This window comes from Monodelphis domestica, chromosome 1 (genome assembly GCF_027887165.1).
Source record: "Monodelphis domestica isolate mMonDom1 chromosome 1, mMonDom1.pri, whole genome shotgun sequence".
In the NCBI taxonomy this organism is placed as follows: domain Eukaryota; kingdom Metazoa; phylum Chordata; class Mammalia; order Didelphimorphia; family Didelphidae; genus Monodelphis; species Monodelphis domestica.
In genome coordinates this window covers 151,294,445-151,313,802 of record NC_077227.1, presented here as the reverse complement: position 1 = coordinate 151,313,802, position 19,358 = coordinate 151,294,445, and the positions used below count along the sequence as shown (strand labels likewise).

Sequence of the window (19,358 nt, the reverse complement as noted above, 5' to 3'; positions counted from 1 at the left end):
CCAAACCTCTCGCTGTGAACCTGTACCAAACCCCTGTTATAAAAATGTACAATTAAGCAAAACATACTTCCATGTTAGCTATGTCCAAAAAAATTATTTTTCATTATACATTCTGAATTTGTCATGTCTCTATCAGGAAGTGGGTAGCATTTTTGATCATTAGTTATCTAAATCATGATTGGTCATTAGGTTGATTATAGTTTCTAATTCTTTGAAAGTTGTTTGTTTTTACCATATTGTGTCATGTAAATTGTTTTCCTTGGTTTTATTCACTTCACTAGGCATCATTTCATACAAATCTTGCCAAGTTTCTCTGGAATTATCTTTTTTATAATTTCTTTTGTAGTATAATTATATGCCATAACTTTTCCAACTATTTTTCAATTTATGGGCACCCCACCTTAATTCCTATTCTTTGCCATTTCCAAAAGGAGATATGAATGTTTTTGTGTATCTTTTGATTTCATTTTAATTAGGATTAAACCGCCTATTAATCTATATTCCTCTAACTCCCCCCTCTACATATCCTATACTCCTGTCGAGTGAAATGTATTTCTGTATCCATCTGTGTATTTATGTATTCTTCCCTCTTTTGACTATTTTAGATGAGAATGATGCTCACATGTCAACCATTACCTTTTCCTCTACCCCTTTGTTTATATCTATATCTGTCTGTCTGTCTATCTATATATCTATCTGTCTACCTATCTATTTATAGTGAGATAATTTTGCATTCTTCCTACTTCTTCCTTCCTTCTTCCTACTTCTAGTCCTACATCTCAGGATATTTCCTTTCCCCTCTCTTTTCATTATTTGCCAAAGATCAGAAAGAAATAACGGAACTACTTTTAGATTTTATCTAATTGCACTTTCTCTCTGACCTTGATTATAGAGTTTAGAATGGACACATGTTTGAATGTCAGCAGTTTACCCATTATTCTCTTGTAATTGTTAATGTGTGCCTACCATTTTGTGTTTCTCTTGACTAAATTTTATTTTGTAGTGGTCTTTGTTTTTTAAATGCGTTTCTTATAAACTTTGAATTTTAGGATATTATTTTCCTGTGTAATCTGACACTTTTTAATTTTTTGGACTGTTTAATCCATTCACATTTAAAGTCATAAAAATTAGGTATATATATATATGTATATATATATATATTCCTCCATCTATCTCAAAATTGTTTTTTTCAAGTTATTTCGATCCTTTTCTGCTATTTGTATACTGTATTTGTTACTTTAATCTTTTTTTGGGGGGGGACTGTTTAATCCATTCACATTTAAAGTCATAAAAATTAGGTGTATTTTTTTTAACACATACTCTTGGAATCAAAATCAATACTACGCATTGATTCCAAGGCAGAAGGACTAGGCAATGGGGGTCAAGTGACTTGCCCAGGGTCACACAGCTGGGAAGTTTCTGAGGCCAGATTTGAACCTAGGACCTCCTGTCTCTAGGCCTGGCTTTCAATCCACTGAGATACCCAGCTTCCCTCCTTTAATCTTTTCTTTAAGTTGACCCTATTCCCACTGGCTCCTTAACTCTATGATTCCCCCTTTTTGTTTGTTACCCTTTTCCTGTTAGGACTTTGTTTATTTGTTCTTCTCTCCTGCTTTTATCTTGGAATATATCCCCCACACACACTTTTTTCCTCTCAGACAAGTAGATTCCCTGTTCCTTTCCTCCTCTTTAGCTAGTTCTGTTCCTTAGTTTTTTAATTTAAAATATTTTTGCACCACTTTCTTCATTCTCAATTTCTTTCTGTTTAGTCTAGATCCTCATTCTCTGATTCATGATCCTTATACTCATCTGGTTCCTCTCTTTTCTCTGTATTCTTCATGTAGTCAAAGCTTCCAAGCTATCTATTCTATATGCTTTCTGACTCTGACTTCTCAGGCTTTATCGTGATACCATTTTTCCACTGTGCCTCACTCAGAACAATGCCAGTTATTGCAAATATCAAAGAGAATACTTCCCTATGGTAGGTGAGACCCCAAGCACTGATCCCTTTAGCTATAGGTATATTTATCAGTGTACCCCATTTCTAACTCTTGAATAAGGCCTCTTTCATTCCCTCTTTCTGAGATCAGGTTCTCTCATTGTTAGTCCTTCATTTGACCCTGAAACATTATTCTCTTCCTCACTTCTCCCTCTCTCTCTTTAATATACTTCTGATGTTGTAATATAGTCCCAGAAAAGAATCATTCACTATAGACAGGGTATCTCTGGGTTCTATCTATAATTCCCTTTTTCTACATTTTTACTATTATTTTTACCAAAATTTCACTTTCACCTCTACCTATTTCTCTTTTAGAAAGAAATCTCATTTTGGTCTTTCTTTTGTCACTCTTGATGCTCTTTGCATTTATTAATCCCTCTTACAGTTCAGTAGTGGTGTTTTGTGGTGTTCTGTCAAGAAGCAAATAATCCCTTAAATTCTGTTTTTATTTCTAAAAAATGTTTCAAACTCTTCCTAATTACTATATATCCATCTTTTGTCCTATATGGTTTAGCTCAGATTTTCAGGATAGGTTATTGGGCTGCATCCTCAGTTCCACTTCATTTCATAACTCTTTATTCCATTCCTTCTATCTTTTTCTAGTGGATGAATAATAGTCTTGCGTTATCTAAATATCCTTTCTTTATACTTGACAGTCTTTCTCTTGATGACCTGCAGAAATTGTTTCTGAATTAAAATTGTTAAATTAAACCACCATGTATCTTGGAGATTTCTGCCTTGGGTTATTTTTTCTGGAAGCCATCTGTGAATTCTTTTAATTGGGATTTTATTTTTATGTTTAGAAGTTCTGGTCAGTTATTTCTATAATATCCTTCTCTATGATGTTAATGTTTTTTGTTTTGTGTTCTCCTGGGAGACCTTTAATCCATAGGTTTGTCTCTATGCTTCTTACTTTGAGATCAATGTTTTGCTTCCAAAGTGAGCATATTTTCTTTTTAATATTTTTGTTTTTGCTTCTTTTCTGTATTATCTTTCACTTCTCTATATTCACATTACTATTCTATTGTGCTTTCTTTTATTTCTTTGATAAAGGTTGCCATTAGAGATTCAAGTTTTTCTGTTCTGTTCATTATTATTGCTGTGTAGGACCTAAATTCTGCTCTCATTGTTCTCATTTATTTTGCACTATTCATGTATGCTTGAACTTGTTTAGTAGATCTGGAATGTATATTTCCTCCTGCTTTTTCTGTTGACATTTATTTTCAAGATTTTTGAGATTTTTTTTTCCTGAAATCTTAGATACTTTTAGACTGTTCTACTCCCCTTCCTCCTTATTTATCTTATCACTTATGTTCTGATTCTTTCCCTTCTGATTGTGGTTTCCTTGGGAGCTGGATCTTAAAGTGTCTGAGCTTTCTCCCACGCTGGGCATTTCATAGTTTGCCAATCTTGGTCTCTCTACCCCAGAAGACTTTGGGTACACTTTTGTAGCATTTTTAAAGTGCTTTGACTTTATTCTCAAGACAACCTTGTAAGACGGATTCTAGATTTAAGTATAATTTACGGAGGAATAGTGAAATTTAGAGATTTTCAATCATTTGTTCAAGTTAAAGCATATCTAATGGTCTAATTTTATTTGAATCTGTTGCCTATTTTTAAAAATTTGGCCTAAGTCCACAGCTTCACAGTATTCTGGGTTAATAAGGAGAAATACTTAACAATATTTCACCAGTGAAAATTGATGCAATGTTAGCTGATTTTAAATAACATGATATATTCTTTGGTGCAGGTACAGTTAAGAATTTCAACTAGTACCTGGTCCAATAGTTTTTCATTAGATACAGTTGGAAGTTATGGCTGTGTAAAATGTCCTGCCAATAATATGGAATATCTGGTAAGATGCTGCTTATTCATTAATCCAATCTTGTGTTTATTTTTGCCACAATTATAGTAATATAAACTGTCCCTGAGAGTATTTTCCAAACTTGATATCTAGAGAATCAGAAATCTGGTATTTTATGTGGATCGCCCCCATCCCTGGACATATCTTTACCTCCTAATATTTAAGTTATTGGCTGTACTGATCAATTTTCAGAGTATTGTGATGAAACCATTCAAGTTCTTTTGTTCCTTTAAAATTATTTTTTAATGTCTGAAATTCCTTGAATTTTTTTGTTATAGAAATAAATATGGTATTAGAACAAGAAAACACAGTCCTTAATATTAACTAAATTTATTTTCAAAGTTGGCAATATAGACAAAATGTACTGTTTTTATATTGTATTGAAATTCATATTTAAACAATATCATTGCATGTGTTTAGTTCCTTTAAGTAGTCAATCAGTTCTCTGTATTTTAAAATTAAGTAAAGGAATAGTAAAACAGGTAAGTAAAATTATTTCCATCTGTACATGCATATTCATTTTATTAATGATGCTTCTGTGAAATTATAAATGCTCTTTTAATTGATTGTTAATGGTGTTAAATTGGAAGGACAATATTTTGAATTTTTTGAAAGGTTATTGATTCTAGAGAAATGCTTAAATTTTAAAAAATTTGCAGCATTAAAATAATAATTGGTCATGAACATTTTAAATAGTCTTAATTCGAATCCTAAATATTTTTTAAATTGATGATTGGCTATAAAACAGACTGATGGAGGTACAGTACTAATCTATTTCTCATCCATAGGTTGGAGTTAGCATCAAAATGAGCAGTTTTAATCTTACAAGGATAGTTACTCTAACTCCTTTCTTTACCATTGCCAATAAGTCTTCATTGGAATTAGAAGTTGGAGAAATTGCAGTAGATGGCTCGTTACCAACAAATAAATGGACCTATATTGCCACTTCTGAGGTAAGAAAAAATTCATTATTATAATTGTTAATTATTTGTATAATATATAATATATACCTATAATATATCATAATTTTATAATATAATTATTTTATAATATAGAAATTATAACATAACAATATAATTTTATGATATAATTTTATATTGTATTATATTGTAAATATAATATATAATATAAATATTATAATTTTATAATGTAAAATAATATAATATTTGTAGGAAATGCCTTCCTCTTTGATCCTCCAAGAACCACAAATAACACTCTTTTAACAGATTTCTGTATAAAATCTGTCAGTTTAGAAAGGCTTTCTTCTATTTCACATTTTATCTGTGCGTAATACAATTTAACAAGCTATTTAAAGAACAAGTATTGAACAGCTTCTATTTTGAATAGATGATACAAAAGTTGTATATGCATTCTCATTAGAATACACATCCAAGAAACATTTCAACAGTAGAATAATATATAACAAGTATTAAGATGTGTAGCCTAAATGATCAGAATATTCTAGACCCTCTCATTTACAGAGAAGGAAAGTGAAACTCTGAGAAATAAACAGATAGATTCACCAAGAATGAGACTGTACAGGGGAATTCAAAGAAGGAAAAAAACAAAACAAAACATTGCATGCTGGAATGGCTGGAGGAAGAGAAGTGTTGACATGAATTTGGAAGGAAGAGAGGAGGATTTGGAGATAAAGAGGACCAATTTGTGTTGTTTGAATATTAGGAAAGATAATAAAGATTAGTATTGGTAGGACTTGTTTCAGAAAAATAAATTAACATTTAGAAGTAGTAATGCTCATCTGTTATCATTTATTTCAACTTAACACAGTCTAAACAGCTCTAAAGTTATTTTTATTTTTTAGTTTCAAATTAAACTTTTATTTTTAGTTCCTAATTCTCTTCCTCTACCCCCCCTTTCTCTACCAATTGAGAAGATAAGAAATACAGTACCCAGTATAAATATGTCTATACATTGTGCATATGTAAAATATGTTTTACAACATTTGTCATGTTCCCAAAAAAGAAATAAAGTGGAAAAACATTTACTTCAATCTGCAATTTGAGTTTTTCAATTCTTTATATAGAGGTGGATAACATTTGAGTCCTTTGTAGTTGTCCCAGATCATTATATTGATCAGTTGCTAAATCTTTCACCATTGATTGTCATTAAAAGTTTTGCTTTTACTGTGTTCATTGTTTTCCTAGTTCTCTTCATTTCTCTTTGTTTCAGTTCATATAAAGTTTACCAGGTTTCTCTGAAACCATCATCCTCACCATCCTCACCTCTTAGTCCACAATAGTTTTTCATCACATTTATATACTATAACTTATTCAACTATTTTCAAGTTGATGAGCATCCTCTCAGTTTCTAATTTTTTTGCCACCAAAAATACAATATTCTGTAAATATATTTGTACATGTCAATCTTTCTCCTTTGTTTTTGATCCCTTTGTGATTTAGAACTAATAGCACTATTGTTAGGTTGGAAGGTATGCCCAGTTTTATAGTTATTTGGTCATAGTTCTAAATTGCTTAAAGTTATTTTTAAAACAATTATTTTCAATGAGTTAAAATCATTATTATGATTTGAATAACTGGCATTCCTTATCTTTTCACATTTTCCTTTGTGTCTTGTTAGACCAGTTTCTCTTGATTGGTCTGGAAGAGGAGAGTATATATTTTGGAGAATGATAATGAGTATCATTTGGTACATGTTGAGTTTGAGATGTCTATGGGACATACAGTTTGAGATGTCCAATTGGCATTTGGTTACATGATTCTGGAGCTCAGAAAAGCTCTATGGCAGCACATAAAGTTCTAGGAATCATCTGCAGTGATGTGATGAGATCACTTAGTGACATAAAATAGATAAAAAAGAAGAGAGCCAAGGACAGAACTTTAGGTGACATCCATATTTAGTAGATATGACATAGATGAAGATTTAATAAAAGATGCTGAGAAACATACAGTCAGAAAAGAGGAGATTTAGGAGTATCACAAAAATTCCACAGAAAAGAAACAGCATTACAGTGTCAAATGCTTTAGAGTGCACCCAAAAGATGAGGATTAAAATCAAGTCATTACATTTTCTGTTAAATATGATCAATAACTTTTTTTTAAAAACCCTTACTGTGTATTGGTTCCAAGGCAGAAGAGTGGTAAGGGCTAAGCAATGGGAGTCAAATGACTTGCCCAGGGTCACACAGCTGGGAAGTGTCCGAAGCCAATTTGAACCTAGGATCTCCCATCTCTAGGCCTGGCTCTCAATCCACTAAACTACCCAGCTGCCCCCATGATTGATAACTTTTGAGAAAGAATTTTTATTTGAAAGCAACTTAAGCAAATCTGAAATTTTATGAGACATCCAATTTAACTTTGGGGTAGTTGTGATTGTTGGGACATTTTTCTCAAACCAAAATCTTAGGAAACTAACACAGCTTCTTTAAAACTAAAATGCTGGGTGAGTGTACTAATAGCCAACTTTTATATTGTCAGTGTCTTCCATTTTGGCCTGAAAATTTGACAGGCAAACTCTGTGTGCGAGTGGTGGGCTGTGAAGGATCCTCCAAGCCATTCTTTTATAATCAACAAGATAATGGCACTTTATTGAGCTTAGAAGAACTGGTAAGTTTTGGTCCTTTGTACTGTCTTCATTTAAAAAGTTATCTTAAGCTAATTTGAAATGCCACTTAAAATTTTTTTTAGCATTCATTTAAAATAAATCTCATGGGTTATTGTATGAATAGAATCTGGCAGGAATTTGAGAAAAAGAAATTTAAAAAAATCAAAGATATTTTGTTTCCCCAGTTACATGTAATAACAATTTTTAACATACATTTTCCAAAATTATAAGATCTAAACTGTCTCCCTCCTTCTATTACCTCCCCCTCTCAGAAATGGTAAACAATTTAATATGGATTATACATATATTGCCATGTAAAACATGCTTACATATTTTTCATTGTTTTAAGAGAATACTAGTATAAAACCAGAACTCCCAAATAAAACTACAAATAAATTGATGTAAAAGACAGTATTTTTTGATTTGCATTTGACTCCAACAGTTCTTTCTCCATAGATGGATAGCATTCTTTGTCATAAGTCCTTCAGAATTGTCCTTGATTATTGTGTTGCTGAGAGTGACTAAGTCTATTACAGTTGATCATTCTACAATATTGCTGTTACTGTATACATTGTTCTGGTTCTGCCTATTTCATACTTCATCATTTCACATAGATCTTTCCAGCTTTTTCTGAACTCGTACTGCTCATCATTTCTTATACCACAATTAGTTCAACATTTCCCAATTGATGGACATCCCCTTAATTTTCAATTCTTTTTCATCACAAAAAGAGCTGATATAAATATTTTTTTAACAAGTTGGTCCTTTCCCAAGAAGGAAGTTTTTATTTCAAAGCAAACGATTTAGTGTTTTCCTTGAAAACTTCTTTGTATTAGATATTAATTTTAAAACATTTCTCATACTTTTCATCCCTGTAATAGAATGGAGGTATCTTGGTAGATGTAAACATTGCTGAACATTCAACTGTCATAAACTTCTCTGATTACCATGAAGGATCTGCACCGGCCCTAATCATTAACCACACACCATGGGATATTCTTCAGTATAAACAGAGGTATATAAAGAGCTAATAGAAAATACAGATTATCTATAAATGTAACTATATTTCCTTCTACAAATTAATGGCTATTCATTTAATACATCTCTTCCTTTTCTTTCACTATCTGTTAAGTGAACCTATTGAGATTATATTCCTTATAATTGCTGATGTAAGCTTGTATATCACCTAATGATATAATAAGAATTATTTAAAAGTCTTGAAATAAGAAATTTAGTTAGAATTAATAGTATATAATTCATGTTTTTCCATGTTCAATTTGTTATTTTTCCCTTCTCTGTGTTCTGTAATGTGTACTTTAGTGGATTACAGGAAGAAATGGTCTTATTACCAAGACAAGTACGGCTCTTTGCTTGGGAAGATCCTACTGGCACCAAAAAACTAACATGGAAATATGCAGAAAATGTGGGAGAACATGACCTGTTGAAGGTATAGCTTTTTAAAAGCAATGTATGCTATACATTATTAAATATGGCTATTTTTGCATGTGATTTTCTTACCATATTATACTATGAATGAATTGGGATTATATGAAGGATCTTATGTTTGGACTAAAGTTTCAGATAATTTTTGCACAAGCATTTCATTGTTTGGTAAGGTAATTATATATTTGAAATTTAGGGAAAATGATAGTTTAGCCCCTTAACCTTGTGTCTACTAGATCATGATTAAAAGAAATTTGAGATGGGGTGGTGCATTAGAGACAATTTTAATACTAAAAGAAAAAAAAATTAGTTAAATGTAAAGCTTTGTAAAGCAAACATATTCCTAAACCTCTTTCCTTCCTTTTCCATGTGAGATAATTTTTTTCTTTAAAGGTATTACAATTGCCTTTAAAATTTAATTGACTGAAGAAGCTAAGTAAAACTCAGACCATTGATTGATACAACTTTTGCAAAGGAATGGGGCTCTTCCTTCAGTCTTCTAACTAGAGACTAATAGGATGACCCACACTTAACCAAGAAAACCATTCTTAGTTGAATCAAGACTACAACTTGTAATAATATGTCCTTTTCTGCTGTGAATATCCTTCCCCTGCTATGGCTGAGTAAATTTTCTTTTGTTAATTATTAAGTGGACTACATGACTCTCATTTCACTGATTTCAAACCTATATATCAGAGATGTTGACCTGAGACAGAATTAGTCCCAAACTTGGCTTTGAGATTCATATGATTAAAGAAGCTTAAACTTGGGACCTAGATTTGGGATCTTGTCCAACACTCTTGTTTTACGGATGAGAAAAGTAAGGCCTTAGGAGGTTAAGGGTTTTCTTTGCATATTCATAGGTGGTAAGTGACTGAGGATTTGAACCGAGGCCCTCTGCCTTCAAACCCATCACATTTGAAACTGCATCGTGTTACCTGCTAGGTTTTTTTTTTAGGCTTATTTCACAGGTAAAGCTTTATATGTCTCTAATAGTTTACATTTTACACCTCCATAAAAATAAATATCAAAAAATTTTTGAAGATTTCTTAAGCTGAAAGAAGCCTTAAAAAATAAAGTTATTGATCAACCTTTTAGCTGATGGAGAAATCTCATGTATCATATCCCTGAAAACTGATCATCCAATTTATGCTTAAATGTTTTCAGTAATAAGAAAGATAGTCCCTACTTTGCTAGGTGGCCCATTTCTTTGTTGTATATCTGTCATTGAAATATTTTTCCCCTCATGTACTTGACCTATGAAGCAAAATAGCACAGATTTACTTCCTCTCACACACATAACAACCTTTCAGAGAGTTGAAGACAATCATCATGTCTCTTCCCAATACTTCTTTACTTCTTCCTTCCAGTAACTAGGAGATAGCTAGATGGTACAGTGGTTAGAGAGCAAAGCCTAGAGTGAGGAGAGACAATTAATAGCTGTGTTAACATGGGAAAGTCACTTAACCTCTGCCTCAGTTTTCTGTATAATTATTGGGCCTATTTCCCAAGATTATGTTTAAATCTAATGAAATGATATTTGCAAAGCACTGAGCACAAGACCTGGCACTTAGTAGGCACTTAATAAATGCTATTTCCTTCTCTCAGGCTAAGTATCTCAGTTTCTTCAACATTTCCACCTTCTTGTGATTTATATATCTTATTACTATCCTGAATTCTCCCTTTTATCATTTACTCTAATTTGTTAAAGAAATTCTTAAAATGTACTGAGAATTAAATATAGTTATTGATATATGGTCAGATATTAAATTCTTTGTTACACTACTAAACAAGTAAGGTAATATCTTTGAAATTTTATTTTGAAATTTACACAAAAATTAAGACAAAGTTCTGTGCAAAGCAGTAAAATGATTTTTAATAAGTTAGTAGGTCATACTTATCATCAAAGACCACCTACATGTCAATATGCTTAAAAGAAATATATTTGTTGTGATTGCTTGTCCTGTCTTACAAATGAACCATGATAGATTTGAATGAAGTTATTTTTGAAATATTTTCTTACATTGATTTCCCAGCATATAGCTGTTACCTTACAGTATATAAATATCACAGTAAGAATAAGGCACAAAATTCTTTGTCATAGGTGCTATTGTGAGTTATTCATATAAGTTACAACTCTTTATTTTATGTATTTTTACCACTAAGTACATAGGTAACTATTTTAGTTTCTGCCTCCATAAAAGGGAAATAATATTGCTTTTCTCCTCTTTTTTACTTGGTTCTTAGGAACCTAAAAAAAGATGATGAAAATGAAAGTGTTTTGAAAAGTAAAAAACTATATGCCTCTAGAGTGGTATTCTTGGCATAATTTTTAATATAATGTAACTTTGCTTAATTTCTTCCATTGTTGATAATGAAAGCTTTCCATGTTTGTATTTCCTCTCTCCTTTGAAAATGAGTAGAAATGTGTTACATGGGAAAGAGTACAATACTTGAGGTCAGGAGAGACTTGAGTTGAAATCTTGCTTTTTAAATTAACTCACTTTATAACAATTATGGGACTTAACTCTTGAGTCACTGTTCTCTCATCTTCAAGTTGTGTATAATAATAATAATAATAATAATAATAATAATACAACCAACTTTATTGTATGGCCATGATGATCTAAGGAAGTAATGCATATAAAGTTTCTTGATAAACATTGAAGTACTCATCATTCCTCAATTGGTTTTGTCCTTATGTATTAAATATGCATTTTTTCAGTGAATTTTTTTTCTGTTCTATTAGGATGAATGTGGACAATTTCCATATGATGCAAATATCCAAATACACTGGGTATCATTCCTGGATGGACGCCAAAGAGTACTGCTTTTTACTGATGATGTTGCATTGGTTTCCAAAGCACGTCAAGCAGAAGAAATGGAGCAAGCTGATCAAGAAATAAATGTGTCACTTCATAGTCTTGGACTTTCACTGGTTAACAATGAAAATAAACAAGAAATCTCATATATTGGGATAACCAGGTATGGAAGGAAGAAAAAAAAACCATGATTAAAAGTTATTGAGTTGAAAATATTTGCTATAATTTGACAGTTATATTCTGAATCACTTTCCCCCTGGATTTTAAATACCTTAGTTTATCAGCTTTAAGAGATTTGTAAGAGTGCTGATATCAGTTACTTCTTGTAGATCTTGAAGTCTGTAGTTACAGATTGAACTTAAAGGTTAGGATATAGTGACTAGACTTGAGATTTCATGGTATTGAGAACTTCTAGATAAAGAAACTCCTGGTACCAATGTAAGACAGTACCTTATTTGTAACTCAGAGTTGCCAAAAACACTAAAAGGTCTAGGATTTTGTCTGTAGTCATACTGCCAATATGGATTAGAGGTATGACTCGAATTCCAGTCTTTAAGATTGTAAGCCCAACCCTACACTGGCAAGCTTTCTCTCATACACCAAATGATTTTATTTATTTTTAAACCTATTTCATTTTAGTAAATTATTTTAGGTGTGGTTTGTTATATGAAAAACATGATCAACCATATTGATTCTCTTACTGGATATACTAAGGTAATCTATATAATTGCTGTGTTTAGACATTGCAGAAATGAAAGTTCTGTTCATGCCATAAATTTAATAAATAATTTACCTTTAATGCCTTTTGCTTTTAAGCTCCATTGTTTCTGCTCACTGTTGCGGAAATTCAGTGTAAAATGAATGTGGAAGTGAGAGAACTAAGCAAAGGACTGCTTTTTGATCTTGCATAGGAAAATATGATGGATGGAAAATTAATATTTTCTATTACTTTTCCTATATTCTATGTTATCAACTTTCCTTATTCTTATAATAAAGAAGAATATATTAACCATCAGTTCAATAGATTTTCCCCCATTCTTTTTAATCTTGTCTTCAGTGAATGGTGTCCCCTCCAGTATCTTTGCCAAGAAAATCCCCAAATAGAGTTATGAAGAGTCACTGAAATAACTAAACAACAGCAACAAGTTCTTAGAGCCTTGTTAACTCTAACAATAACTAAATACGTACCAATTATATAAGTAAAAACTTAATTTTTTCTAATATGCCTTCTTACATACAGATAACATCCTGAATCAAATAGTTAAAAAGTATTTTAGTACAGACATTCTTAACCTGGGTTGTGTGAATTTTTAAAAATATTTTGACACTATGTTTCAATGTAATTGATTTCCCTAAAATACCCTATTTATTTTTATTCATTTGAAAATATTATTCTGAGAAGGTTCTATAGGCTTCTTAAGACTGACTGCATAAAAAGGCTAAGAACCCTTATTTTAGCATAGCATTTGTTTTTTTTTTTAATCCTTTGGAAAGTGTTAATTGTGTTAAAGTATTCTTTATCTTAGTATTTCTCAAAATGTATAAATTCTTTAGAATAAATTACTTGTAATATTCTAGAGATGAAGGACAATTTTGAAATGTTTTAAGCATGTTTATATATGCATATTAATGAAGTAAATTTTATTGTTTAATTATTCTAGTTCTGATGTTGTTTGGGAAATGAAACCAAAACGGAAATGGAAACCTTTTAGTCAAAAGCAAATAATTATTTTGGAACAGGCCTACCAGAAATATCTTCAGTCAAATGGGCATGGCTGGATTAAATTAGACAGCAATCTTGAGGTATAGTTAACTTTATTTTGTGATATTAATGTCAAACAAAATGTATGTATGTATTTTAATTATGTTTCAGTTAGGGTTAGTAAGAATTATCCCTATGAAAGTTTCAAAAAATATTCAGTTACAATAAATCTACAAATGTTTTTTTTTTAAATTATTTAATCAGCTAGTTGGTTGTAACATGTTCTTTTATATTTTCATGGGAAATTGCCAAGAATTTTTAACAAGATTTTAATGAATCAGTAAGATTCAAAATCCAAATCTAAATCCAAAGTCAAAAGACCTGAATTCAAATATTGGCTTTGCCATTTAATTATCTTGAGCAAGTCACTTGACAAAAATGAGAGGTTTATACAAAATTATTTAAAATCCTTTTTGATTTGAAAAGCCAGTGGTCCTAGAAATTGAGATTACTCATGGGATGTTACCAATAAGTGCTACATGTGTCAAGGGCAAAATATATATTTCACCTATATACTTTTTGTCATAGTAAAAAAGAATGTCTCTGAACCTGTGCTTTGTAGGAGTTTTCAGCATGTATAGTATGATTGTTGTAATTTGTGAAAGATTTTCTTCATCACTTAATAAAATCATGTGATTTAGGTAGTTTTCAATATAATTATTTGTGCTAATTATTAATAATCATTGAATTATTTTTGCATCCAGCTTGGTCATAGTAAAAATAAGATTTTTGTTATGATCTTTTTACTAGGATTTTAATTCAAAAATTTAAATTAAAATGAATATTCAGGAATAATATTAACTTTCAGTTTTCTTTCTTTGTTTTATCCTTTCTTTGTTTATATATTAGGACTATACTTACCTTATTTAAAGTTTGTTAGAGTGTTTCTTAATTTTTGAAAATAACTTTTATAGCATAGGTATAAATTATTCTTTAAAATATAGAATTTATCTTTAAATTGATCTTGAATAAGTTTCCCCTCACTCCAACTCTTAGACTAAAATATGTTTTACTCAACTTTTTATAATTCACTGTTTTATTTTTAATTAAATTTAGGACAGAGACCATGTATTTTCTTTTTTAGCCCTTTGTTTTTAAAAAAATGGTAACTTTGGCACATTTTCAGATAGTGAGGCAATGTTCACATGACCTACAGCCATTTGATCAGGGGAGTTCTCAATTACATGGACACAGTTTATGACTTATTTTTTGTATTGATCAAGAAGTTTGAATTTCTGCTGTCCATTATAGCTTAAAGTAAAAGTTCAGGTCAGGCAGTAAGTACTGATGACCACATATATACTTTATTTCTACCAAATTTTAACCCTCCTGGAATGGTTAAATTCCCTTTCTACAAAGCTCTATCATCCTACTTCTCTCTATGTACTCTCTCTCCATACTCATCTATATCTATACTTTAAATTCTTATCTTTTTTCAGATGATTGCCAGTTCTATATCTTTGCTGCCATGTTTTCCTAAAGTTCTAATTTCTGTATCCTTAGCCTTTTCAAATTTGCACTTAAGATGTTATTCTTTTCATTATAGTAAATTTATCTCTCCTCCCTTGTGAGACTGATTATAAGATTCTTGAGAACATATATCAGAACAAATTTATTTATTTTTATTTCTAGTACGAAGCTATTTTTATGTGGTGGATACTTAATGTTTGTGGAACAGATTTTTTTTTTTAGCTGTAAAATTGAATACCCAAATGATTAATTCAGTAGTTCAGATTAATTCAGTAATTCAGTAGACACAGTAAAAATAAAGTGTATATAAGAATTGAACATCAAGAGATTTAATTCCTATTGATAGAACTTGTTCCTCTGTATAAGTGTTTTCCTTAAGTGAATAGAATGCCAATATTAAAGTAAGATTGTTGACCTTTAGGTCAACATGAATATAGAAGATCAATAACAAAATAACAACCTCCTCATCACTTTTAAATGATTACCATAGTTTTGATGAGGTAAAGGAATATTTGTATGTATATGTTTGTTGCTGTTCTGTCATTTCAGCTATGTCTGACTCTGAATTTTTCTTGGCAAAGAATGATTTGCCCTTCCCTTCTCCAGTTCATTTTACATATAAGGAAACCTGGGCAAGTAGGGTTAAGTGACCTGCCCAGAGCCACATAGTTAGTAAGTGTCTGAAGTCATATTTGAAGATTTCTTCCTGACTCCAGGCCCATTATACTCTATCCCCTGTGCTACCTGGCTGCCCTGTTTACATAAAAATATATTTACATTTTTCATATTAATTTAACAAAAATAATAAATATGCTATGTTACGATGGTGTTCTTTAGTTGGGACTTTTGCCCTTACTATAGGAGGTTTTTTGTAAATCTAATACATGCAACTCCAAAATATAATTCATGTATAAACTTTTTTAATTTTAGGTAAATTTTAGTAAATCCCCAATGGAAATGCGAGTCCCAATTCGGTGTTCTATTAAAAGAGATTTCTTACCAGCTATTCATATTGAACTTAAGCAATCTCCTCACCAAAGAAGTTTACGGGCCCAGTTGTACTGGCTTCAGGTAATATACTTTTATCTTCAACTTAAAGAAATCCTAAATTAAGTTACTAAATCAAATCAGAACAGGATTATAAAGTTAAACTTAGATTGTGGTTGTGTATATATATATTTTCCAGTTTCTCAGAATTGTTAGAGAACTCTTTCCTTTAGCTATAGAAATACATTTTATCTATGCTTCCTAACTTACACATCTTAATGCAGAAGAACTGTAATTCTTCATTTTGGTCAGAATCTCCAGTTAACCAAGAAAAGTATGTTTTTTGTGATAAAACAATCTGTTAAGTTAGAAATCTCTATTAAATAAATTTAGAATAAGACATTTTAATATTTTCTTAATCACCTATGGAAAGGGCTTGGGCTTTTTCAAAATATACTTTGTACAAATCTTTAAAAAAAAACAACTTCAATGACCACTCTTTAGTACATGAAAGTATTTCTAGATAGAGAGGCAATGTTCACATGACCTACTGTCATTTGATTAGGGAAATTCTTAGTTACATGAACACAATTTATGACTTATTCACACATTGAACAGTAAGTTTGAGTTTCTGCTGTATAATTGTTTTTTACTTAAAATGAGAGACTTTCAACTATAACATCTGGAAGAAAGTCCATTTATTTCTTGATACTCCCTATTTAATATGGTACATAATATCCACAGTAAGACAATAGATTAATTACTTTTTGAGAGATCATATAGTTTGTAGGTACAAAGATTTCTAAATTAATGCTTCTGTGTATTCCACTTATTGCTTGTATGATTGCATGTATTTTCCTGTAACTTTTTTGTATCTTCTTTTGCTCTTTTTATTAACTTGGGTATCATATTACTTTGTATTTGTCACAGTGTCTCATTACAAACATATAAACTTGAGAATGACATAATTTTGACTTGTTTTAAAACAGTGCCTTAATTTTAGTGTAAAGTGACTTGTTTTAGTGTATTTTGAACTAAATAATTAAAATGACCCATGTAGTACAAAATATTTATGGTAACACTTTTCATGGTAGCAAGAAAATAGAAGAAAAGAAAATGGCTAAACAAATTGTGGCATAGAAATGTAATGCAGCATTGCTGTATTATAGGAAATGAATATTAAGAATAAAAGAAACATGGGAAGATATATGATCAGATAGAGTATATAAATAAGCAGAACTTGGAAACAGTATATACAGTGACAAGAATAATATAAATATAAAGGAAAAAATTGGAATACTATCACTACAGTTATTAAATTTAACCCTGAAGAAGGTATGAGAAAATGCACCTTTCATTACAGAAGGAGGGGAATAGGGGTATAGCAAATTACATATGCTTTTGCAATTGGTTACAGAGATGGTTGATTTTCCAGAACATCATTCCCCCCTTCCTCTGTTTCTTGTTATGAAGGATTTTCTCTCTGATTAGGGGAGAGAAAAAAAAGAATTGTATTGGAAAATGAAAGTGTTATAAAAATACAACTTAATAAAAAAAATGGAAAAGTGAAAGTAGAAGTAGAAAACTCCTTAAGGAACACAGAGATAATTAGGGATGAGAATGTGTTTGTGTGACATTAAAGCTCTTTTTATGGATCCAATAATCTTTATTTTTTCTATTCTTGTAGGTTGATAACCAATTACCAGGTTCAATGTTCCCAGTTGCATTTCATCCTGTAGCCCCTCCAAAGTCCATTGCTTTGGATTCAGGTAGAGGAAAATTAAAAGTTAATTTAAAGTATTCATATCTCTTAAAGGTAATAAATATTAACTTTTTTTTATAGAGACCAATTATTTTCTCTTTTTTGCTTTTCAGAACCCAGGCCCTTTATTGACATTAGTATCATCACAAGATTTAATGAATATAGTAAAGTGCTGCAATTCAAGTAAGTAAGAAAGTTTTAATACATATTTACACTGATAGTGCTAAAGGCAAAGTAAATTTCTTTAGAAACTGGTTTGTAATATAAAATCTTTTTTTTTTTCAGTTTGAGTTTGGTAATCTACTTTGTGGTGATGAATCCTGTTTTTTGTTTTAGACCACTGCTTTTATTGATATAGGAATCTTGCAGTGTTTCAACTGTACACTGAAGTAGAGTGACACCTGGTCTGTAAATTATCGTTTTAAAGTGTTCCTTTGAACATTGAAAGGTTCATTGACATTTTTGTGTTCATGGAGTTATTAATATATGTCAGAGGCAGGGCTTTAACTCAGGACTCCCAAAAGCTGGGCTATTTCTCCTCTTCTCTTTGAGGAAGGGCCTGGCCCCTTATGCTTCATCTTTTCCTGGTCTTTGCTCCCATGCAAACTTCCCTCTCTTTTTATGCTGTCTTTCCACATTAGAATGTAAGATCTCTGAGGGTAGGGCCATTTTCCTTAATTGAATTGTATTCCAGTGCTTGGCACATTATAAGCACTTAATAAATACTTATTGACTTGACCATTCCCCACATTGTCTCTCAGATGATTAGTAATGTTTTATTATAATTTTTATTTGACAGTCCTAGAGGTCAAAGGTGTTTTTAGTTTCTATAAAAAACCCTTTTCATCTAATTTTGTATTCTACTATTGATTTGTTTTTCTAATAGTAATACTGTTTCCATCCCCCCCCCCCAATTGATTTTGGTCTACCCTGCTTTTTAGGGAAGAATATTCCAGTACAAAGAATTAAGTACTGAAATAATCTTTTAGGATGGCATTTATACACTGCCCTTTAATCAGAATCTAAATCCTCTAATCTAAAACAGAAGATTCTATAACATTTGCATTATCTGATCACTTTTAAGTGAAAGCTAGATAAGCTTAGAGTACAGTTGGATAAAAATTGATACCAGCTTTTGTTTTTGGGGACTTTTCCCAGCCTTGGATATATTTTCAGGAGATAGGATAGGATACTCTTCAAGCAGGAGCCAACGTAGATGATTGATGTGATTCTCCTGGATTTGGACCAGAATAGCATCCTTAGTCCCAGGAATAGGGAAGAGGGTGACACCAGCCCTGGAGTATGATAATCACAGATAACAGTCAAGACTATCGACCTCTAGGTTCTGGATCAAGGTCATCTTTTTATTGGAAGCCCTCTGTGCTGAGGTGATGCCAGTTGAACAGACTTTCTTTCTTTGCAGCAAACTCTTGGTAATAAAAAGATTATTTGATAGGCAGGCTGCAATATCTCCAGACATCTTGCAGTGAGTTTATACTATGGAAGCTTCAATAATGTGTATTGTTCAGCTTTCTTCAAGTTGTAGGCAAACAAGATGAAGTACAACTTCATAAGATTTTTGTTGTTTGCATCAACTAGGCTGTTTTTCTTTGCATAGTCAATGATAATTGAATAGACCACCCTGCTTGAATGGGTGCTCCCATTCT

The 19,358-nt window shown here is 31.2% G+C and overlaps 1 protein-coding gene across 4 annotated transcripts in view; it reads left to right on the top strand.

Annotated features, from left to right (window-relative positions):
• Window positions 1–19,358, top strand: part of VPS13C (vacuolar protein sorting 13 homolog C) — a 213,826-nt gene that overhangs the window by 167,973 nt on the left and 26,495 nt on the right. For all 4 annotated transcript variants that reach the window (XM_056807955.1, XM_056807953.1, XM_056807969.1 and 1 more), the window contains 10 exons: window positions 3,750–3,854; window positions 4,652–4,816; window positions 7,319–7,447; window positions 8,327–8,460; window positions 8,766–8,892; window positions 11,638–11,873; window positions 13,372–13,513; window positions 15,873–16,013; window positions 17,617–17,698; window positions 17,805–17,874. In XM_056807955.1, coding sequence (XP_056663933.1) covers window positions 3,750–3,854; window positions 4,652–4,816; window positions 7,319–7,447; window positions 8,327–8,460; window positions 8,766–8,892; window positions 11,638–11,873; window positions 13,372–13,513; window positions 15,873–16,013; window positions 17,617–17,698; window positions 17,805–17,874 — 1,331 coding nt within the window. The remainder of the gene's footprint in view (window positions 1–3,749; window positions 3,855–4,651; window positions 4,817–7,318; window positions 7,448–8,326; window positions 8,461–8,765; window positions 8,893–11,637; window positions 11,874–13,371; window positions 13,514–15,872; window positions 16,014–17,616; window positions 17,699–17,804; window positions 17,875–19,358) is intronic.